Source organism: Amphiprion ocellaris, chromosome 7 (assembly GCF_022539595.1).
Source record: "Amphiprion ocellaris isolate individual 3 ecotype Okinawa chromosome 7, ASM2253959v1, whole genome shotgun sequence".
Lineage (NCBI taxonomy): Eukaryota > Metazoa > Chordata > Actinopteri > Pomacentridae > Amphiprion > Amphiprion ocellaris.
In genome coordinates, this window is record NC_072772.1 from 12867452 (window position 1) to 12891508 (window position 24057).

General features: G+C 39.9%; 2 protein-coding genes across 4 annotated transcripts in view; one reads left to right on the forward strand and one right to left on the reverse strand.

Annotated features, from left to right (window-relative positions):
- Positions 1-24057, forward strand: part of veph1 (ventricular zone expressed PH domain-containing 1) — a 96292-nt gene that overhangs the window by 17697 nt on the left and 54538 nt on the right. The gene's annotated exons all lie outside the window — the stretch shown is intronic.
- Positions 4053-13273, reverse strand: ptx3a (pentraxin 3, long a). Its single transcript, XM_023297491.3, has 4 exons — positions 12939-13273; positions 10230-10389; positions 9271-9707; positions 4053-5991 (listed from the first exon to the last, which is right to left on the reverse strand). The coding sequence occupies exons 1-4, from the start codon at positions 13075-13077 to the stop codon at positions 5342-5344; spliced, it is 1386 nt and encodes a 461-aa protein (XP_023153259.2). The 5' UTR covers positions 13078-13273; the 3' UTR covers positions 4053-5341.

Below are 24057 nucleotides of genomic sequence, written 5' to 3' on the forward strand. Positions count from 1 at the left end.
ATGAAACAGCTTAGCTCTTTACTGTCTGCTTCATTTTACAAGTGAAACTTTGCCAGATTTTGGGCTTAAATAATAGATGGAAGACACTTTGCACCTTTGGCTCATAAAAATAAGGGTAAAAAAACCCAAAACAAGTCCTGCCAAAAGGAAAAACAAAAATCTAGTGTTTTTCTGACTTTAATTTGGATACTGAGTTTTAAACAAGTGCTAGCCAACAAGGTTTGATGTTTAAGTAATTGCTGTTAAATGGTGACTAAAGAAAGAAACACCACAACCTCTTTCTTTCTCGTAGTCTTTGCAATTCTATCATCACAAATCAGTGCATATGTTTCCTTTAAGGTGCACCTTGATGGCTTCTTGGGGAGCTTTTAATGTAAGCTGTAATGGTTTGTCCACAAATAATGTAGCCAATCGATGTTTTTACAAGTAGAGCTGTGTTTTTTTGCTTGCTTTTTTTTGTATTATGTACACACATTAAGGTGCTTATGGTACATTCACTGACACTCGGCATGCCCCTGAATAACTGGTAGTTACAGTAATGCACCCACATAGGCATGGGAGATTGCCAAGTTGTAAATGCACACGTAAATGACGCACAGTTGAAAGTACAAAGAAACATGGTACTTTCAAGAAATACTTAAATCTCTGCTTTCGAGCTTGTTAACCTAACTGACAAACTATGATACTAAACTATTGTGGTTGCTGATTTGGCATCGAGACTTAATCTTGTTGTATTATTTGGATCTTCTGCCTCTAAACAAAAGTTTGAGTAGCAGCAAATAATAAACTCCGATGCTTTGAATATGTATTTTCTAGAGCTCACCTTTATTTATTGATTTTTTTGCCGATTGGCTTTGTACGAGCTTGTAGGGCACCAACCATGCCTTTGTCCTATTTATGATATTTTCTTTTTAGAATGCTAAAATTTAAATATCGTTAGTGTTTTGCAAGGTTCAGCAGTGCTGCTGTAAGATGAGCTGATCAAGTACAAAATAACAGCTTATCCTCTGAGTACCGGCGTTGTTGGATCTCACTGAGAGTGACGCCACAGTCAAACTCTTTCCTTTGATAATGTGTAGAAGCTAATAATGCAGTCCCATGATTATATGGCTTGCCATTTTAACTCTTACACTTTGTGGTCCCCACACATGTATCAGGTTCCTGAATGTTGGCTGCTCAGGGGACATATTCTCATTATATTTGTTTCAAAAATTTGGTCCTGATATTCCTTTCCAGCAGATTTATGAGACCCCCGAAGTCATCACATGATGTAACCTAGTCTTCTTTGTGAGCTCAGAGAGAAGCAGCAAGAAGAGAAGGAAAGAGAAAAAGAGAAGTTGGGATAGATTGAAAGCTTCAGCAAATATGCACTGAAGCAGTCGAGTGACTGATTGAGCTTGACAGGGCTTGATCAACTGATAATGGATTTTATTAAGTCTGGAAAATGACACTTAGACACATATTGATAGTGGATGGAAGGTTTTTTCATTGCGAGGTGACTTTATGTCTCCTTGGGCGTTTTTTAATGCAACTGAGGCAGTTTTAAAGTTTTATCCCTGACTGCATCTCACTGCTGAGGCTCATCTACTGTTCCCTGACCATTTTAACTTCATTCTGCCTTTTTAACATTTCTGGACCCTGTAAGCCTTTACTCTGAAATCACAACATAAACACAAGAGAAAGCTGATGATGGGTTGATTATGCAATCCAACAGAATGGATGGACTCTTCATGGGTGTCTTGTTACCGAGGCCAAGGCTGGCCACATACGGATTGTCTTTTTTGTATTTTTCTAGGCCAACATGTCGGTACATGACTTTGCTTTATTCTGTACTTTGCTGTATTTCTATCAGCACATAGGGAGCTTTATGAGTATGTATGTGTGTTTCATTACGGGGAGCCAACAACAGGATACAGAGTGAAGGCTTTATAGCTACAGCGGGAGTCAGTCATTATCAGATGTCTCACACACATTCACAACATATGGGCTTGCTTTGGCCTCAAGGGGATTTAGAGCCAGAAGTTCAATCCATCATCGTCCATGTATATGTAAAACGTGATCTTAAAGAGGGAAGTTTGGTATGTGTCAGCTATCAAAGTTGCATGTCTTTTTTTTTGGCTGTGCTGCTGCAAAACATATATAGTTACCACTGCTCTGGTTTGTAAGGTTAAGAGATGGCAGGGCAGGAAGAGTGAGGGAGGTGGGCTGGATGGAAGTGACTTTGAAAGGTGATGTTTTCATTTCGTAACAGTTGCAGAAACAGTTGGAGTCTACATAGAGGTTGGAGCGGCAGTATAAACCTGCGGGCCCATATTTCGCTAATGGGCCCATAGCAGGATGTGCCATGGTAAACTGTAAGCACGTGAGCAGCAGAAAACATACATGCTCTTTCTCCATGGTTGCAGAAGTATTTTCACTCCTGCTGTCATTTCATTTCAAACAAGAGGTTATATATAGTTTACTAAAGTATATTTATGGCATATGTCTCTAATTTATGTTATATATACATACTGTACATCATAATCTGCAACTATTGTGAGCTTTGTGAGCAAACGGGGTGTATTTAGTTGTTTGTACATGGATTTTAAATATAGGTACAGATGTATTTTCACTTTCAAACCAGTATTCTGATCAACATTTGGCATCACACATACAGTAAAGTTATTTTACATATATGCACAGTGCTGTGAAGCAGTTTTTGGTACATTAAATGTTCATATCAATCATACAGTACCATCAGGGAGGTGTCTGAGTGGTTCCAAACTCATTTTTCAGCACGAGACATTGACTCCACTCATGCTGGTGATGGTCCTAAGAAAGAAGATCCAGATGCTGTGGCCCCAATGAGAAGCACTAAATCCATAGAAGGGCTTTGGCAAGTTCTCCAAAATGTTTGAAACAATGTAGCAGCCAAATTGATGCTGTATTAAAGACAAAATATGTTCAAAATTGTAGACTGTATTTAAAGAAACGCAAACCCTCCATGACATCATTTGTAGGTTTTCTGAAGAGCAGTTTTGAAGCTCAGTGTTGTGGATCTGGCACTTTACATCTCAGCAGTGTCTGACTTTGCTTAACTCCCAGTTAAGCCAAAAATGAGTAAAGTTATGGACATAAGTGGGCCATTCAAACATCTCTGGGCCACGGACTGTCCTGTCATGGGTGCCATGTGTCAGCTAAAGCAGCCATACCCATAATTATGCATTAGTTTAAGTCTTAATACAATTTAAATGGGTGAGTTATATAAAAAACCTTCCCCTGTATAGATATCATGAACGTAGAAATTAGCTAAAGAGACCAAAGCTGTGTTTTGTCCCAAGCTGTGATCATGTTTATTTTGCTATAAAGTTGGGCATTTTACCATGGGGGTCTGTGGGGAGTTGGAGCGAGCCTCATGTGGCAATTTGATGAACTACAGTTTTGACACTTTCATATTGGCTTCATTTCTCAGCCCCTGTTTTTGCCACTTAGCTACACCAGTGTTGAGTTGATTTTAGTTTTCTCTTTTTTTCTGTCTGTACAGTACCTTGTATAAGGTTTATACAAACTATTCATGGCATTATTTATCAATGCATTCTCACTTTACTTTTTACAGCTAAAAGTTATGGGCAATCCTGTACAGTTTTATGGATCTCACCTCAGCTAACATGGAAGTGCCTTTCAAGCATCAAATATTGTTTGCTGATCAAAGGAAGGACAAATACTACAGCAAGGTAATAAGATGATTCACAGAAGAAAGTTGTAAGGAGGTAAAATCTAACTGGAGCACAGATGGTAGAGCTGGTTCTGTGATAAACAAGGGTGTGGTGCATCGTTCCCTGAATCTTCTTGTCGATGTGTCCACAAGTGTCCTTCAGTAAGAGAGGAAACCCTTAAGTGCTTGCAATGAACACTACTATTGATGTGGCTGTGCTTGGATGAATACATGTTGGAGGAAACAGTTTATTTAATGAGTCTATCTTCAAGCCATCAGAGGACTTCATAGTTAAATATGCTCTTGATAAACTTTGAAATGACTGGAAAACATTGACACTCCTTATCCAGCAAGGGGGTTACTATAATTTGAAATCTTTATTCATACCCCGCTCTCCATTCATCCAGTCATGTTATGCAAAATATATTTATGTACAAAATACATTCAGTTTAAACTTTTCACAAGAACGAAAGTAATTTACAGTATAATACATGACAGCTTAGTCCATAAAAGATTAGGTTGTGTAAACATTGTCCTCACTTTCTTATGTCAAATTCAAAAATGTCAATCTCGCATGACAAATAAAACACTTTTACTCTTACTACTTTATGCAGTATCAAAAATGAATACACACGAACATTACCCTAGAAATAAATGAGAACTACTGACAAAAAAAGAACTAACAACACAGACTTGGAATTATATAACCCATATGAATGTAAACACTATGATGAGTACAAGTTTAGAAATATAAAATCTTAAAAATGCTTTAAAAGCTTTCACAAATTCAATAAGATAATAAAACAATAAATTGCTAAAATCTTTTCTAGAGTTGCTAGTCGGCCATGCTTAAAATGAAAGCAAGTACAGCAGTTTTCAGTCATGTAAGAATTCAACACATCGTATGTTGTTCTGCACATGACATTAAAACACATCATAAACACATTAGTATGATAGCTTTGCCTTCAGTTGTAGTGTTGATTGACTAATAATTGTACCTACAAGACTGCAAAGGTAGCAGAGCAAATATATTTTGTCATGTCCCCTGTTCAGGTCCAAAGGGGTTTTGCATTGACATTTTGAATAACCACACTAATAAAATCTTGATAGAATTCTAAAGGATCTACAATCACAAGATAATCTCTTGTAATTGTCCATGACCTCTTATTTACCTCTCCTCTGGTGATTACTCTGTTTACTGGCTCAGAACCCGTTCACTTTGACAAAAGAGTCTTTGTCTCTCTTGTACTCTAATGAAGTCTTTGGTAAATGCTGCTTGCAGCACGTTTTCTGCTACGCTACAAGTTTTCTAAGCTGCTGAATGTCTGTCAGTGTGAGTGTCAATGTGTGTGTTACAGCCGCAGTTCAGAAGGTTAGGTTACAAACATAAACTTCAGTCTCTCACAGCGTTGGCTTCCTCTCATTTGAGCATGTCCAGTAGAGTTCATTGATTGCAGCTTTAGCATTCATGAAAACAAGGATGAGGAAAATGGCTGTCTTTATAATACCAAATAATTCTCACATTTAACTAGAGGAACAAGCATGATAAAAGCAGTTGTAAATCTCCTCAGTTTTAGGATGAAATCAGTTGTGGATATTTATGACGATGATGATTATGATGATGCTGATGAAGATTTTCACCATGAATCAGTTGATGAACTGAACTCCTCCATGTGGCACCATCTCTGTTACGCCCCACGCCACAATGCTCCCCCTGTGCTCGCAACCCTGGCCTTCTTGCAAAGCCAGCTGGGAAATCTTCTCTTCTGACAGCACCTTGTCCCACATGTTCACCCCCGTCATCTTTCCGGCGAATGCCAGCTTAGGATCAAACCCTCCCTCAAACCCTGCCACGCTGCTGCTTGAAGACGTAGGGCAGCAGCCGTTTCTCTCCTGCCCCAGCTGGAGTGTGCCTCCCTCGGGTAGGACGTGTCCCTCGGCGACTCCGGGTGTGGAGGCCACCTTTTTACCATCTGCCCACAGAGACGCCAGGCCCTGCTCAGAGGACCAAGCCCCGCACAGGTGGATCCACTGTCCCGGTTTCACCACGCCCCGGCCCTCCACCAGGTGAGCCTCTCCTCCGACGGTGAAGAGGGCCGATGTTTGGCTGAGCAGCAGCTGGATCTCATATGGGTTGCGGAGGTTTCCATAGGAAAACAGCACGGTTTTGTTAGACACGGTGGTCGGCTTCACCCACATGCAGACAGTGAAGGAAGACAGGGAGAGAGGGACATCTGGTATGACGGCGGTGTAGATTCTACGGGAACGCATAGGGAAGAGCAGGGCCATCTCACAACCTGTGCAGCAAAGAAAGTGTGATAGTTTTCATTGTCATTGAGTAAGTTTTTCATTGTTATGAGCAATTGTATGGGTGATGGGACCTCTTTTAAGTACAATTATCAATCTTTGTCAGTCACGACCAGCTGCTGGAAGATATATGAAAGTCCAAAATTCCTCCTGCAAGTTATTACTTGATCAACGCAGTCTCACACCAACATGTTCTAGCTGCATTAGTCCACAGTGCAGTGTGTATAAGTTGAGTAATGAAGGCTGTGAAATTGTGAGAATTTTATTTTTTTGGCCTGTTCTTTGCTATTGGCTTGTGCCCACATCTTGGGACTTGCAAATTTCTCTCTCTTTGCACATAAAAACAGCAACAAAGTTTGTAAAGGGAATTTTTCCTCTTTACTGTCGCCAGTATGCTTGCTCTTAGGGATTCTTTGGATTCATTGTTTTTTCCATGTATAGTTCTGTAGGGTTTCAACAATAATTAAATAAATATAAGACTTCCAACCAGGAGACTGGACTTTCAGTCAGTGTAGGAGCATTCTTCTTTTCATTGAATTTTGACACTGATGCATTTACAGCTGTTGTGTTCTGATGTTGTTTTTAGTCACTGTTAGCTGTGGTTTATGCTAGAAAATTACGTCATTACCTTTAGGCACTAAAAATACTTGGTTCATTTCAGAAAAGATCATGGTTTGTGTTAAAATACCCCTGTGAAAATGCGAATAACAAAGCTGTAGTTGTTTTCTACAATGTGTTTTTGTCAAAGTAGCACATTTTGCGCAGTGGACCAACATCATTATTACACATTATGATGTGAGGCTGGGCTGACTTGATAGAAAACAAGAAAATAATAGTTGTCTCTAGAGGGTTTAAGGCCTTTTCATACAAGCAAATTTGATCAGGTGACCTTGCAAACAACAGCAACTTCACACAGCAGTTGTGTTGGTATATTGACTGGATTCCTTGATAATTATAGTTTACAGATATCACTGAATTGCAGATCATTAAACCCTGTATTTATGCAGTTGTCAAATCAACTTTTATGTATATCTTCAACAACACAGTTGATCCAAAAAACTTTATAGCAATAGTGAAAAAGACCAATACATGAAGTAAAAAGATGACACATTCAACCACCTACAGCAAGATTTGAAACTTTGTAAATAACTGGATGTCAAAACAGAGAGTCAAGAACATGCAGGTAAAGGAAAGTCATGTCAGAAATTCCTCTGTGGTACCATTTAAAAAAAACTAAACAAAACTTGATTTGAGTTGGATTGGCTGGCATGTGCTTGTTTAGTAAATGCAGGTGATAACTCAAACATGACTCCCAGATATTTTTTGCAAATGTGTTTGCAGGAAAGAACAAAGTGCCCATGGTGGATGTCGTAATGGGGGTTTGATTTTGAGCACCAAATATAATCATTTTTAAGCTATTAGAATATAATGTTGCTGTTTGTATTTTGTGTTCTTTGTGAACAGAGATTAAAAAAAATGTCTGTAACGTAACAGAGAATATTGTTTTTAAGCTTCAAGTGATTTGGCCTTATAGTGGCGACAACAGCTGGGTCCCTCAGTCAGGGGCTGCTTCTACTGTACCACATTTTAAAAGCTGCAGTATATGGCACATTCTCCCCACACTGACTGTTGTTTTGGAATTTAGGTGGCAGCACGGGACACAGTCAAAGTTCAGTTTCTGGTCAGGTGATGAGATCATGCACCACTGACTCGCTCTCTCTCTCGCACACCTCTCTGGGTCATCTGGTTCATTGGTTCGTTCTGCTTCATTTCATCTTCTTTTCCCTCTTCTTCTGTTTTTCCTCAAACAAACATACTCTCTTTTGCAAACACTCCTTTTCAAACTCAGTCTGCATTGTGCGGCCGACTTTTGTTGGTTAATCCTTTGCTGCGTAAAACAGAGAGAAACTGTGTGTGGTTTGTGTTTATATGCCTTTGAGCGAGACCTTTCTGGGCAATTTGGCTTGTATTACATAATGCAATGGAAATGCAGTGTGTGCTGAAGGGCTCTGTTGGAGGTATAGTACGCTGCAGTGCATGAGTGTGTGCAAACATTACACCCATTTAATTTGCAATGTGGAAAGCTCTTGCTTATGGTCCCGCTCTGCATCAGTCATTTTGTATTCTTCTTCATGCTCTGAGTTTTCTACATAATTTTTTATCTCTGTCCTCTTCTCTCTTTTGTTCTTGCCCCACCTCCATCCCAGCCTTCTCTTCTTCCATCTCCCTCCAGTTAGCAGACCCTCTCCCAACCCACTAAAACTGGAGATCCCAAATATTGATGTTAAATTTGTCTCAGGTTTCCGCCACTTAGAAAATAATGACAAAAAAAGACGTTTTGAACAAGATGTGTATGTGTGTGTTCATGAAGGTCTCCATCTGGTTCTGCTTTCCGTGAGTGCTTTGGTGTGGTTTTTGTGGCGACTGGCAAATCATTACACCTCCCTCTGCTCTGTTTGTAGGCCAGACTTACAGGTGTGTCTACGTGCATGCATGAGGTCAGTACTATGACTATATTGACTATTTTTTGTGGCTTTGATTTGATTTTTTCAAGGAAATGAAGTTGATAAGAGTTTATTGACTCAAGCTTAATCACTTAATCTCTAAACTTACATTGTTATTAGTCAGTGTTCAATTCAGGGATGGACAGTAAACCAGTAACTCTGTTAACTGGAACCACTAGAACCATTGTGCAAATGCATGTTTGTCCAAAGACTACATGTTTGTATCCTTATCTTTTAAAAGTTATATTTGTTCTGTCATTATTTTTAACTGAGTTACATCAGTCAGTGCAAACGGCTTCAGATAAATGGCATATTTTTGTGGGATGACTTTTCAAAATGTCTTTATAATAAAAATTAAACCAAAAAGCAGACAGAAGAGGCAGTTAGTCAGTGTTAAAGAGGTGACCTCATACTCGCCCGCCAGCCATCCTCTTTGACTTGACTGTATCAATAATGTCAGTAAGTGAAGAGAAAATGATAGGTTGCTACTTGACGAGGACAACACGCCTGGAGACAGACAGAGGAACTGGAAAAGGTATTTAGGACAAACACGAGCTGCATGATTGGTTGTTGGACGTTAAGAAGCAAGACCCAACAGAGAGGGGGGTCTCATTCTTTTACTTGAAGCGTGACCTGAATGTGTCAAAGCAGGAAAAAAAATAAAGGAAGGCCGTTGGGGTGGCAGAGTGAGAGGATGAAGACAAAAAAGAAATGGAAACAGCAATTAAAGACAAGAGACTGTTGATGGTAAGAATAGTTTCTCACCTGCAGGCAGGTGTTTTTGCCTCGATGACCTCAGCACCTCCCCCAGCTCCACCTTCATCCCCTGCAGCACGGCCAGCACGCCGTCTAAAGCGGCATCTCGTGTTGTGACCTCTTGCTCACTGAGCCCAGCCCCTCCACCTGTTGGAAGCTGAAATCCCGTCTTGGTGTTCGTCCCCATCCCAGCTCCTGGGCTACTGAAGCAGCTGGTTTCCAGCTTGGCGAGTCGGGACACTTGTGTTCGTGCTGTGGAGAGGAGCTGCTGTAGCATTGCCTCCAGGTGGTTGGACCTCCCGACAGAATTTCCAGCAGCAGATGTCTGATCTCCAGCCTTGAAGCGGTCCAGAGTGTCTCTGAGGCGCCCCTCCAGCTGCAAGGTCATCCTTCTTCCTGCTGTCTCCACTGCAGCCCCACAGGAGCCTCCATACTGGGCCACAAACCTGACAACAGACAAATATACAAGATTTAAACCTTTTCAACTGAGGAGCTTCAATCCTCTTCGGACTCATCCAGCACCAGATTTCGACTAAAATCACTCATAAAAAGTTTAATTTATAGTGAATATAAGTGGATGAATTTGGGATACTGTTCTTGAGCAGAGCAAGTTTGACAGACAAATAACCAGTAGCAAGTTGCTGGCAAAAAAAAAAAGGTATTTCCAGTTCCTCAAATTTGAACATTGTCCAATTTTCTGCATCTTTAATGCTGAGTACATTTTGGTTAATACTGTTGAATACATTGGCAGCCAAATAATCATTCAATGCAACAAAACAATTATCGGTGATTTTAGCAATGAAAATAATCAGTACTTGCTGCCCAAGTGTAATTAGTACCTCAGTGGATCAAGGGCAGCAATACTAATGTTTGTATTTCAAGCTGTAAATGACAGTCTTTGCTGGTCATGTCTGAGACTCATTACTTGACCTTAATTGCACGAATTCTCACTCATTTTTCCAACCAACCTTAACATTTCACTGCGCAGGGATCCCATCTCCACCTTAATGATATCATCAGCATACTGAAGCAGCATGTTCTCTCTCATCTGACTGTTCTCCAACATCGAGAACATTTTGTCCCATTTGGTGAGGTCTGGAGAACTGCAGGGGGCAGGACTCGGTGTGGCTGCAAAGAGGGATGGTAAAAAGAGGAGAAAAAAATCAATAATCAATAAGTTATCCAAGAGACAATGAACACGCTGCAGCATTTAGAGTCCCAGTCATCACTGTTTCCTGCACCTCCCTGGAGACAGATGAATTGTTCTACAACAAAGACTCAGGATTTACTCCTGAAACCCCACCTTTGCCCTCATGTCTACATATTTTGGACTTCATAAAGGAAAAGTGAATTTGTCCTGTCAGGTTTAAAAGATTTAACAAGCTCAGTCCAGTTGTTTACCAGATGTAATTGTAGAAGTGGCCTCAGTGAGTGCAAGCAGGACTAACTTTTATCAAATGTGCTGAGCCGAAATCACTGTGTTGTCTTCATCTTTGATAGAAACTTCAAGGACATCATTTGTAGGAGATGATGTGCAGACTGCTGTGATTGCTGTGGTAGAGATAGTGGAGGTAGACAGCTGAGCAGCCGCTTTAATGAAGAGTACAGGTGGGAGTGAGAAGATAGGATGTCAAGTTGTTGAGGAGGGAGATAAGAACATGAGACAGATATAGGACAGTTGGCTCATAAACCAAAAAGCTGCTGCTTTTCCTGTGAGTTTATCTCGCTTTCCGCTGTGAGTGAGGAGAAAGATGGAAGGAAAAGGAAGTGGAAGACCTGCTGAGAGGAGGGCGAGAGATAATAAGAGCAGCGAAGAACATCGGGAAGAGGGGGTAAAACAAAGCCAGGGGGTAAAACAATCCAGGAGTGAGAAGATATATCAGCCACACTGTTCTGTTTAACATTTGAGCCTTTCAGACTCTGTTTATACCTGCAAAACCTATTCCAGAGGGGCACTTTTACAGGACTGCTTGATTTGTTTTGGCTCCATGTCCCCAATGTTCAAAGTAAATTAGACCGAGGGTTTGTGCACCCTGCTCTCTGTGACTTAACAATGTAAAGGAACAGGTCTGACAGGGGTTTATAACTGATTTTGACAAATATGGAGCAAGTAGAATAAAAGAAAAAAAGCTCTTTTACTGTGAAGTTTATTTACATTTTCAAAAAAGATGTTTTTTTTGTTAGAAGTATCACTGCTCTTCTTTAGTGAACACTTACTGAGCTAAATCAATATACAGGCGAAAAGAGGCACATGGAGAATTACTTAATTGAGCAGAACTTGCGTCCTCTAACAGTCACAGTGCGCTGTAAAAGTGTATAAGTTATCATGTTGGTTAACGTGTCTGAAACATGTCACTTTTCAGCCTGTCACTCATTTAAAAAAAAAAAAAAAAACTGTGTCACGACCTCATGTTGCCCTCATTAATTCAAATTCCTCTCAGACATTCAGAGATGTGGGCAGGTCAGAAGCAGTGATCTGTGTTTCCCTCCAGCCTTTGACCTCCCTCCTTCCTCAGACACCTGCATACAAACCGGGCTTGGCTCACGTGAATTCACATTTTCAAACAATTATGAACTGTTATGTGTTTCTTTGCGCCCCCTTTGGCAGGCATAACCAACCTTTTTTCCCCCCTCCTGCTGGTATTCGTGTGTGTGTTTTACTATCCTCATTTGTTTCAGCCTCTCTAATTTTTCGCCCTCTATATCGTTTAATCACATTAGAGGCTGTGCCCAGTTTCCTGCCTGTTAACTGCTGGTGCTGCAATTACAACTCCTGCCAGGTTTAAAACAACAAATAAATGCAAAATGCAAGCTGTGAAGGCCCCACTTCTCTTTTTCATGTGCACACTTGAACACATTCTTCTCTCTCACACGTCCACCCCACAGACACACACAGTACTACACAATTGTGCACACTGAGAAACTGTGATGCTTTCCAAAACAGCTGAGAGAAGAATTTCTTAATGATATACTCTGGTGTTTCTCCAGTTGGTGGCCAGTCATTCATGTTGTAATATGTGTCGGTCCTATTAGGCAGCTGAAAACGAGCCCTGCTGCTGTAGCTCTGCATTTTATTTGATGCTGCTTATCTCTCTCACAAACTCTGTTTCTGCCAACAGTCTGTATACTGCTTGTGTTTCTTTTTTCTCTCTCTTTCTCTTCTGAAAAATGCAAAGCGGTGAAGCTATCCAAAACTTAGCAAAGTGAGCGTGTCAGCCTTGAATTTCTCACAGAAATAGACATAAAAGACCATCCTAAACCCCTTTAAGTGTATTTCTGCAACCTGTGAAGCGGTTACAGTATTCTCAGATACACAGATTTACTTTTTCTTCTCTATCTCCCTTTTTTCACCTCTCAGCCAACTTATCAGGATGTTAATGTTCACTCATAGTGGAATCACACCCTACACAACTTTCTCAATTGTACAGTTTCTGCCCATGTTTGGTGATTCATGCCTGTACATCATTTTCAGAGAGAAGATTAAACCGAAGCCTGTTGCTGCTCCCCCGCAGCTCATTAACACTCTAGTAACACAAACTGAACATGTAACTCCCTGTCCTGATCTTACCTCTCACACAGTCCCACGCATGAATCCCTACAGATGTCCACTTCATGCTCCACAATTGAATTACATGGCAGCCATCTGAAAACCTTAATCAGATAAATCACACACTTACGTTCTGGTGTTTCTCCCTCTGTGATTTCATTGTAGTAGGTGTCAGCGTAGTTGACCTCGATATCATCCTCATAGGCGAGAGCGAGGCACACACACACTGACAGCACACACACCGCCTGAGGGAGCCTCCACTGAAACATGCTGCTGCTGCCGCCTGAGCGTGTGTGAGACAGAAAATGTATGTAAAGGTGTGCTAGATTTCAGGTGTGCTACCTATGTGTGTGCTAGTGTTGTGTATCAAAGTCCCAGTCAGGTTTTGGCTGTGTGAGTGTTTAGTTTGTCTCTGCTGCTGCTGCTCTTTGTCTGTCTCACGTTCTGCAGAGCTGCAGGTCCGCCACCCTCTTTTCAACCCCTCACTCTCTCATACAGCATTTGTCCCTCCTCCCTAATGACTCCCCACCTCTCTCGCTCCCTCTCTCATTCTTTTTTTTTTTTTTTTTGTTAAATGCTGAGCAATCCTTAGGCAGGAAGCCCAGTGGTATAGAGTACTCCGGCCAGCCAGAGAGATTGGGCTGCCTGCACTCACACATGCACATTTGTTTTTCTTTACAATACTCATTAGAACTTTGCAATGATTGTACTCTATTTTTCCTGAAACTTTTACCCGCTTGCCATAATCCTTAGTTTGTCATTCCAGCTCTTAAAAGATAAATCCAGTTCAATAGAATCCAGTTTAATAGAACTCGGGTGTCATTTCTTGTCTATCACTTCTATCAGTTATGATATGTCACTACAGTATCTCTGTAGTGTCTACTGAGATCTCCTATGGGACAAAGAAGACAGAAAGTTACCAAAATGAGGCACAAAAAGAAAAGCATGACACAAAGCCACAAAAACAAGAAAAACAAGATACAAAATGAGCAAAAACAAGACACCAAACGAGACAGTTGTTTATTTCTTCCCTCTTTACACAGAATATATAGAGTAAAGATGTCACACCACCAGAAATTATAGTATCTGCCATTCTAGTTGAATCACTTTGGAGTCCAACAAAACAAAATCCTTCAGGCTTTGGTGTTTTTTTTTGTTTGTTTTGTTTTTTTGTAAAAATAAGATGGCTGTTAGGAGGCTAAAAGATGATTGGGGCCTATACAGTTATATCACTGCATTAAAGCCTGACAGTGAAAGATATTTGATCTGACAGGTTGCAAGCAAGGCAGCTGTTTTGCCACTTTATCAAAATGCTTTATTTGACATAACCTCTAAAGTGAGCACATCTGAAGGAAAACTGTTTGCATGATCTATCATGGCAAATGCCATCAGTCAAAGTTGAACCAGTACATCTGTAAACTGCTGTTTAAAGTTTATACAATGACTTTATCACGTCTGCTTATAGCTAATAAGGGCTTCTAATCTGTCTGATCATCTGCTTGCAATTTTTGCCTGTTCAGACTTCCCAGAAATCCATTTCACAACATGCAAGTCATGATGTGAAATGAGAAATCCAGTTAAAATCAGTGTCATACCAGTGATCCAGACTTAATGGTGAGAGAAAGCTGTAGGATTTTTATCAGCATTTTGACCTCTTGTGCTGCTCCCACTGCCTGAGTTCAATATTATTACCAAAAAAGGCTATTCAAACCCTTCAGAAATAGCATTTGAGCTGTCAGTCTTCACCCAAAAACCTACACCTTTAACCAACCTTAACTCTAAGCCCGAGCTCTTACTTCTGTCTTTGATCATACCTGAAGCTGAACCTAATCTTTATTAAAGGTTTAAACTCAAAACTGTGACCTTTTAACCCAGTTATTACACAGAAATATGGAATGGAGTCAAACACACTGGGAATGTCCGTTGAGGAAATGAAGAAATGTATGAAAATTTCTCTAAATCTCCGTCCTTGTGAAAGCTTTTGGCTCTCATAAGTATAGAAATATAAAAGCAGCGCTCGGGCCTGTGACTGAGGCGGTGAGTAATGCGTCGTTGGAGGTAGCCTGGATGTCGTAATCAGATATAACTGCAGCTCCTGCGACTCACAGAGAGAAAGGGGGAGAGAGAGAGTGAGAGAAAGAGGTAATGGAAGAGAGGAGGAAGCCGAGAACACAAACTTTCCTGATTTTTTGCCCCATGCAGAGCTGGTGTGTGTGTGTGAGGGAGGGAGGTTTGAGTGGAACCCAGACATAAGGAGTTTCTAAATGGGTTTATTGTTCCCCTGCTTCCCTCTGTTTATTTATTTATTTGCCAGCCTCACTGTTTCTGTGGGCCTATATTTGTGTGTCTACACTGTGTGTGCTTCTGTGTGTTGTGTGAACTGCCTGTATTGATGTGTCTATGTGTACGTGTGTGCTAGTTTGTGTGTTTTCAGTGGGATGGAAATAATGGCTTCCTCATGGGATTTTAGGGTATGCCCACTCTCATCCTGCTCCCCTGCCTCCATCTTTTCGGTCTGCCCGTGTCTCTCTTTCATTGTGTTTGTTTTCTCTCTCGCAAATACTGAAACACACACTTGTTCACTTGTTATCTGTGTGGAACAGCCTTTTCATTCACACAGCTGCACTGAGAGACAGACGGAGTTGTGTGGGACGAAGGGGAAAGTAGCGAAAACCGCTTCAGTTAGTTCTCCATTACCACTTGACATAACACAATGTTGCTCTAATCTGCTGCGAGTTCATTAAAGTTTTTAAAAGAAGTGTGGAATTTAACGCATTCCTACACCTGTCTGCCAGCTGTACAGTTTTATTTTCTATAGCGCTGCTGTCTGGTAGGTCTTTCTGAAAAAAAAAAGAAAAGGAAATCCTCAAATTCACATGAGGTGATGTGTTTTATGTTTCTTTCAGCAGCCGTGAGGATTTGTTTGGGATTCATATAATTGGAAGTGAGTAGCCGATGAGAATATTCACTGCTAGAAGTCACTGACCAGGAAAAGAAAAGAGCACCATTACCATGAACTCATATATATATATATATATATGCAGTCTGAATATGCAAAGACATAAATGTTAAAGGGATAGAAACTGAGTATGCAGTAAGGGCACTGCAGTGCATTAACTGAAAATGTTGTTTTTGACAGCTTTAATTGCTTGCTGCAGGGCTGGAAATGTGGTTTTACTTTTAGATTTTACTGGCAACACATTTAAACAGTGTACAAGGGTAATATACAAAAACAGGAAAACCACTAAAAGACAGTGGATTTACAATGGGGAAATCACAACATGAAAGGCACAGCAGAGTAAAAATATGTACTTACATATTTAAAACAGTAAGAAAATGATTAAGGAAAATTAAATGAGTAAATCTAATTATAAAGTGAAAAACAACATATGGGCGTCAGAGTGGTGCAGTTGTTAGCGCTGTTGACTCACCACAGGAAACTTCCCAGTTTCAACTTACTGGTTCCCTGGAGCCTTTCTGTGGGTGAGTTTGCATGTTCTCCAAACGCCTGTGTGGATGTTCTCCAAAGACATGCATCACAGGTTATTTGGTGATTCTAAATTGGCTGTAGGTGTAAGTGTGGGTGTCCGTCTCACTTTGTTTCAGCCGTAGCAATGAACTAGTGATCTGAAGTGTTTTGAATGTACTATATAAAATAACAGTGCTTTGATTTGACCGTCCACATTTTAAAGATCATACAGCTAATGGATAGATCGAAAAGATAGAATTAAATGATAGGCATTTATTTGTTCGTTATGAGGTTGTAATTGTAATGCTGCAGGCTGGGTGGAAAAATTAAGTCAGTCGTAAAATTAAAGTATATTAACACCTGTAATGCTGCAGTAGAGAGTCTGCAGTTACAAGTGTATCTAATTTGAAACCTTTAACCACAATAGGCAGTGAAACCCTATTGTTCAACCTTCTTCCCTCACACCGGCCAGCTAGCATCCTCCTCTTGTCCCCACAGTCAGCAATAGGATTCATTTCCTAGAAAGACAGCATGAGCAGACCATTCAAGTTTGTTTCTGCACTTTCTGCTTATTCCACATTTTCAACAGTTGTGAAAATGTGTAACAGAGAGCACTAGAGGACAGGCATATGTCTCATAACTCAAAACACAGAAACAGTTGGACAAAATCTGTTGAAAGCATAGATTCAAATCTTTCAATTGATTCCACATTGAAGTCCATGGATCAAACAACAACTGAGCTGTTATCCTGGAATTTTGGCAAAAAATCAATCAACCCTTCTTGTGCTCTCCCAAGGACAACTCTTACTGATCGCTGCCATAGTTTGGCACGGCAAGACTTTAAAATATGTAAGACAAAAAGCTGACAGACATGGCACATCTGAACATTTTTGCTGGCCAAGAAACGCTGAATTTGAAATGTATTGTTGAAGTCCACAGTATATGTGGATTGGAATGAAGGGTTTAATACCTTATGATGGAGAGGTGGAATGCAGACAGATGTTAAATGCTTAAAGACAGAAAAGAAGCATGTGCTTACATACAGTATAGTGTGGTTTAAATGTTTCCATGTTTTCCATGTTTTGCTTTATGGCTGCCACCTGAGGTAGGAATTTAGCCAGCTGGATACACATCATACATTATCATCTGACAGACAGTAGAGAAATCACTTCAGTGTGTGGACATGTACTGTCTGCACGTTTATAATTGTGTCATATGGATGGTGGACACTTTCTTGCATAATTGTTTCTTATAACAATATTATAAAAGAGACTTTTATTTTAACGGTAGTCTTTTAGCGGTAGTAGCAAAGTAGCTTTTGATATTGAAACATAACACCAAGCAGTTGCTGGACATTTTCTGCTCCTGTCGCCTTTTCATTCACTTTACTTACTTTTATAAGATAATGCTGTAAATCATTAAACTACAAAGTTGATGTCTCATCTATGATTATTTATTTTACAGAAATTGAAAAAAGCATGGGATCAACATGTACAGCAAAAAAAAGTGCCCACAGGTGTTACCAATACTGAGAAAAAAATGGAGACTACATAGTACAAAGAATTTCTTGTTTACATTTTTAATTTGTTTCCATACTTGCCTTTTATCTGCTCTTTGCAGACACAGCCTGCAGTTCAGCCAAACTGTGTCAGAGTGTTGTCACATGGCTATTTGTTGCAGCTGAGTCCTTAATGGCTAGTCGGTTGCAAAATTGTGCGTAAAAACAAAAAAAATTAAATGTAGTTATTGTAGACCATCAATTTTTTAAAACAATTTGACACAGATATGCAGAATGTAGTAAGTCTGATGAGACATCACATTTTTAAGGTTTAGTTTGGTTAAATTTATTATCAGAATCGCAGGTTACACCTAAATGTTTCAAGAACTGTTGAAAATCCAATGATTCTATTAGATTACATGTTTTTTTTCTGTCTTTTTTGGTGATCTTTTTAAAGAAAACATGCCTGTTAGACTTGTTTTCAAGGTTTTGAGGTTTAGAGGGTTAACCATGTGGCGTCAGTCCAGAAATGCTTCTCAGTTGTGTTTTCTTAATGCAGTGACAAATGACCTAGTTGTTGTTCATGCATGACTTGGAGACGCAGCTTTACTCACAGGGAGTATATGATATCAGACATGCAGATGTGCTGAATACACCTCCAGCTGTTTTTAATTAGGTGCTGACTCTGCAGAAAGAAGTGCTGATTAATGTATCAGCTTTGATCTACCACAGGCTGAAGGCTTCATCGATTAGTCTTATATTCTGCAGTGGTGATACAGTTTAAAGTTGAATTTTGAGTCAGAATGGATGGGATATGTTGTCATCCACACACAGAGAGAGCGTGGATCAGTGAAGTGATGCAGGTGAAAGGGGAGAATGGTCATTGAGCATCTAAACTCTGCTGGGGAGAGTGTTTTTAGATTTATCAACTTTACTGCCACACTACATCTGGTCTGCTGTTATGGTGCACACTTTATGATTCTGATATAAAATATTTTTTACGCATGAAACATTGTGAGTCCTGTGTACACATGATGAACAGTATTCCTTTGCGCTCTGGTAACTGGATCCCTTCCAGAGATTTGGGCAGTCATGTTTCATATGGTCCTGAATATTTTAAATTGTTTTTACTGCACTGCAGGAGGGGAGGGGGTAGCTCATGCAACAAAAATGCACAGGATCTCAACGATATGGGCTCTCTGGGAGAGGTTTGTCAGTTTCTTTTTGACATCTGCTCCCCACCCTCACCCACCTGAGGTTAGTGGAGCTGTGTGATATACAACTCACAGGAATGCGTACACGGAATGAGTATTACAGAGAACACGTTCACGTCGTAAAGCTCTGCAAAAACATCCCTCTGGATGTCATTTGTGCTGATCTCTGCAGATTTCTGCCTTGCGTAAGAGTTCCGTGTTTAGTAGCTTCTTTTGCCAAGTTATGTACAGTATTGGATATGAATAGAATGTCCCTGTCTTTGTTCAAAGAGCTGCAACAAAAGTCTATTCATTGATAACTGGCACGCACTCTGAACTTTCATGTAAATCTTGTTTAAATTATTAAGTGTATGCGTGCCCTTAAAATGTTCAAATGTGCAGCAGCCTGTCCCAATGAGATTTTTCCTGGCTAAATAAAGGATGAATTCAGAAAAAAAGTCACTTCATCTGCAACAGCACAGATTAATTCACAAGTGAACGTAGCTGCTTCAAGCTTCCTAAATCTAAGACAACATTTATGTCACAACTCAGCTTTAAAGCATCCTGATTTTGTTTTTTTAGGGTAAAAATGTCTTTGCTTAACCTATCTGCATCAATTCAGGTCTCATAAAGATGCTCTGATTTTGATGCACTGCTTTCTGCTCTGTATGTGACATTTTTAGTTTATGGTTTTGTCATTGCTATGGGTTATAATTTCTTCTTATTATTGTTATTTCTATTCCTAACCATATCTACAGTAAAATCATTTTCCCATGACTCAGACAGTTGTAGTGCCTGCTTAGGGGCTTTATCTTAGTATTTTGCACAGGCTTTTTAATATAGCAGGGAAAATGAAAGAACATTACTGTAAGACAGACAACAGCTGTATTAAAGTATTTTTTATTCAAAGTTAAGAGTCTCTTCAAAATTGGTAATTTTTTGGGAGTCTAATGTGTCATTTGGAAAAACTGCACACTCAAAAGTACACCACAGAGCCTCCTCTGGTGCTTCACATAAAGTCAACAACAGTTTGACAAATCCTTTAGCAGATTTTCTTTCTTCTTCTTGGAAAATGTCTGAAAAGCCTTTCAAAAATGTCGCCTTTGTGTGCTAAAGAACCAAAGGTCATTACAGGATATTTGTAAGTCTTGGGTGTTTGTTGGAATGAAGGTATGAAGGTCAGATACTGTACACAAACACACCCACACAGTACACTGTGATGATGCAGTGGGAATCAAATAAGGCTCTGTGGCATCAGACTCAGTAACTACAGAATACTAAGTGGGTTATTATTTGACTTCAGTCAGGCCAGTCAGGTTGTGTATAACAAATGCAGCTGAAGTACAGTCAGGTGAAAAAGCAGGCACATTCTGTGGAAACTGGTGGCTTTTTGCAAATATTTCGAAAGGTGATCATCATCAGTTGGTTTCTCCACCTGTTGCAGATTGCACATCAACATGAGATATTTGTCTCCACAAAGTTCGATCACTGGCAGATGAGATATGAGAAAAAAAGGTCAAGTCCAATCCATGAGTGGACATTGTCGAGTCAGCGTTTTGGTTGTCCATTTGTTCCTCTTACCGGCTAACTTTCCGTTGAGACATATCTTACTCACACCATGGGTTGATCTTTTGATGTGACCATATAGTTTAAGTACTCTTGATTTAAGAATTGATGTGACTGGCTTCAGTTTGGTAGTGTTGAGTAGTTCATTGATGGAAATATGGTCGCTGGGGCATTTGTTAGTCATAAGTCTCATGATGTGGTTCTGAAATACAGTGACATATTGGAATGATTTTGTTGTCCAGTTAACACAATCAAGACCATATAACACAACTGGCATGATGTAAGTGCGAAAGATCTTGGATTTCAGATTTGTTTATTTTGTTGAAAGCTGCCCAACCTAAAGCGATGCGATGCCGTACAGCAATCATTCCATTGTTGTTTGATGACAGTTTGTGACCGAGACACACAGATGCAGTTACTTGAGTGATTTGCTGCTTGTATATTGTGAGTTGGAGACTGGCATTGTTTTTGTCAGATGCCACGCATTTCATTTTTGAGATGTTGATGTGTAAGCCAACCTCTAGTACATGTTTGGCAAGTACATTCAAAAAGTTTTGTAGATCAGTTCTAGAGTTACTGATAATGGCAAGATCATCTGCATAACTATGGTTTGAGCGAGTGTGACCTCCTATTTGGTAGCCAGAGGAGCAATCTTATTCAATTTGATATAAAAGAACTGCTATGACAATACAGAAAAGAAGTGCTGATGGGACATCTCCTTGTCTAACTACCTTCAAGATGTCACCATCCAAGTAGTTCCAAGATCTGTTTTGATATATGCTGTTGAGACGGTGTAAGTTTCTTTCAGTAGGTTAATGTAATTCTTGTTGATTGAGGATTTGTTTAGGAGATTCCACAAACTGGGTAGTTTCACACTATCAAAAGCTTTTGGGAAGTCAATGAAAGTGATACGCACAGAGTTGTTGAATTCTTTTGATTTCTCGATGATTTGCTCAACAGCTTGGATCTGCTCAATGGTGCCTCTTCCAGGTTGATATGCGGCTTGTGTTTCAGGAAATGATGCATAAAGGTCCGACTTCACTCCTGCAGCAATGATACTCATGAAGAGCTTGTAAACGAGGCTCAATAGGCTGATAGGACAATAGTTACCGCACTCAAGTCTGCTGCCTTTTTTGTAAAGTACAACTATCAATGCTTTCTTGAACATCTCAAGCGTTTTTGATGTTGTGATAACACAGTTGAATAAATGCTGAAATGCTTTGTGATTGGTTCTCACCCAGCTTTGATGTTCTCAGAGTACATCTTGTCTAGTCTTGGGCTTTTTCCTTGTTTCAAACTGTTGGTGGCATAAGGTATCTCACTAGTTAAAATGGATGGAATGGCATCTGATGTTGAGTCATCAATGGTTATTGGGTCTGAGTTGTCGAAGTGCAGTTCCTCATAGAATTTCGCCTATCGCTCAAGGATTCCATCAATGGAGGTGATACAATCAAACAAATGACACATAAAGTTGACATTTTGCAGTAATTTTAATAATTTAAATGAACAAGTGGGCAGCACAGATATGCAGTGGTTCACACTTTCACCTCACAGCTAGAACGCTTGTCTGAGTTGTAGCCGAGTGCTCTGGCTTCCTCCCACAGTCTAAAGGCATGCATGATAATTTCATTGGTGATTCCACGTTGGCTGTAGGTTTGGGTGTGAGCGTACAAGGCTTTTTCTGTCTCTCTGTGTTGGCCTGTTAGTCACATGGAAAGTTTATTATCCATGTGACTTTCCCACACCTTCAAACCTATAAAACCAGGGGTCTGGATTGGGTGCTAAAGAGCAGAGGCTTCTCAGTGAGCGATCTTAAGTCATCTTAAAGTGGCATCGATTTCAAACAACCACCAATTTGTGCAGGACAGGCCGCCCCAACAAATTTAGCCCAAGGACAGATCGTGTGATGCAATAAAACATCTCCAAGAGTCTGCAGTCAGGAAGAGACTGCACAAATTTGATCTTCATCGGAGGTGTGCCAGGAAAAAGGCTTTGCTGTCCAAAAAGAACATTTAAACAAAACTACAGTTTGACAACGAACATACAGACAAAGACCTGACCATTTGGAATAATGTGTTCCGAGCAGATGAATTAAAGATAGAGCCTTTTGGCCACAGTAACAGTGGACAGGTTTGTTGCAGACTAAAGGCCATTTTTCAGGGGAAGAACCCTTATACCAGCTGTAGGGCATGATAGTGAAAATGGTGTGGGCAGTTTGCAGTTGTTGACTCAGCTATGAATTCTGAATCATATCAGAAGTGCTTGAAGAATATGTGAAGCCACCTGTCTGAAAGCTGGATACAACAGGATAATAATACTAAGCAAATCCATCAAGGAATGTCTCAAAAAGAGTAAATGTGGGGTTATGGAGTGGAAAAATCAAGGAAAAATAAGGGGGTTGGATTTAAATTGGTAGTACTTGCAGGAAAAGCTGTCAAATGTCTTGCGAGTTGAGACATTCAGAGTGGACAAGTGGTCATAATTTTTAGCAGGCTGATTGTAAAGACTGCTGAACTATTATGCGGAGAGAAACTACTTCTGGTAAAGGATGCAATACAAGCTTCTGAAGAAAAATATTACATCCATTGACATTTTTTAAAAAATAAACAATTTAAAAAGCTGATTTCTCTCGAGGTGGTTTTCAAGTATATGTCTGTTATCTGTAGGCACTGTATCAAAGAAGGTCAATTTATGTCCAAATATGTCGAACAGTCCAACAATATCAATTCAGTGGGATGTACTTACTTTATTACATGACTATACCGATGTATGTGTGCATGAGGGTGCAGTATGGACTCAAACAGGTTCACTCTATAAATCCTCCTCACTGTGTTTCTGTGCAGACTCTTGTCTCCTCCTGCCTTTTAACATTCCTTTGAACAGACCTGTAAATGCTACAGCCTCGACTTTATGGTTATTACCAGCTCTCTCTTTCTGTGCATAAAGTGTATCCGTCTCTTTTTATGGTGATTTGTGTTCACAGCATTTAGGGTGTGTGTGTGTGTGTGATGTTGTACAGTGTAAGCTATGCTTAAAGCAAGAGGAGGGGACATACAGTAAAAACAGTCAGTGTTCATCTTCTAAATATTCTCTTCCCTGCTCTGTCTTTGCACACAGCAGTACAGAACAGTTAGTCTTGTCTGCTCATCAGTGTCACATTAACGCTGCAGTACGTCTTTGAGCATACAGCCTGTGATTACGCTGATTTATAGCTGTGAATCAGCTGCTGTGCCAAGCCATTTAAGTTTCAGCAGCGAGATTTTCAAATATGACAAATGTACACTAAATTAAGTTTAAATAAGCCATTTTTATCTACTGTTTCTTTGACATATCATGGCGAAAATATCACAATCAGAGCAAATGCAACTTATATCAGAATTTTTGATTCTTTGGGTACTGTTTTACCTGATATTAAAGAAGAATAACAACTTCTGATCAGTGTTATTCACGTTTCTAAGAAGCATCCTCTTGGTGACAGTTTTTTTTTTTTTTTACTTTTATGGTAGAAATGTACGCTTTAGGT

Excerpts from the sequence above, each read along its gene's own strand:
- ptx3a (XM_023297491.3), bottom strand. The coding sequence starts at position 13,077 with ATGTTTCAGTGGAGGCTCCCTCAGGCGGTGTGTGTGCTGTCAGTGTGT. Across the intron at positions 9,708-10,229 it reads CTGCGCAGTGAAATGTTAAG|GTTTGTGGCCCAGTATGGAG; the intron begins GTTGGTTGGAAA and ends GTCTGTTGTCAG. Across the intron at positions 5,992-9,270 it reads GCAAAAACACCTGCCTGCAG|GTTGTGAGATGGCCCTGCTC; the intron begins GTGAGAAACTAT and ends TTTGCTGCACAG.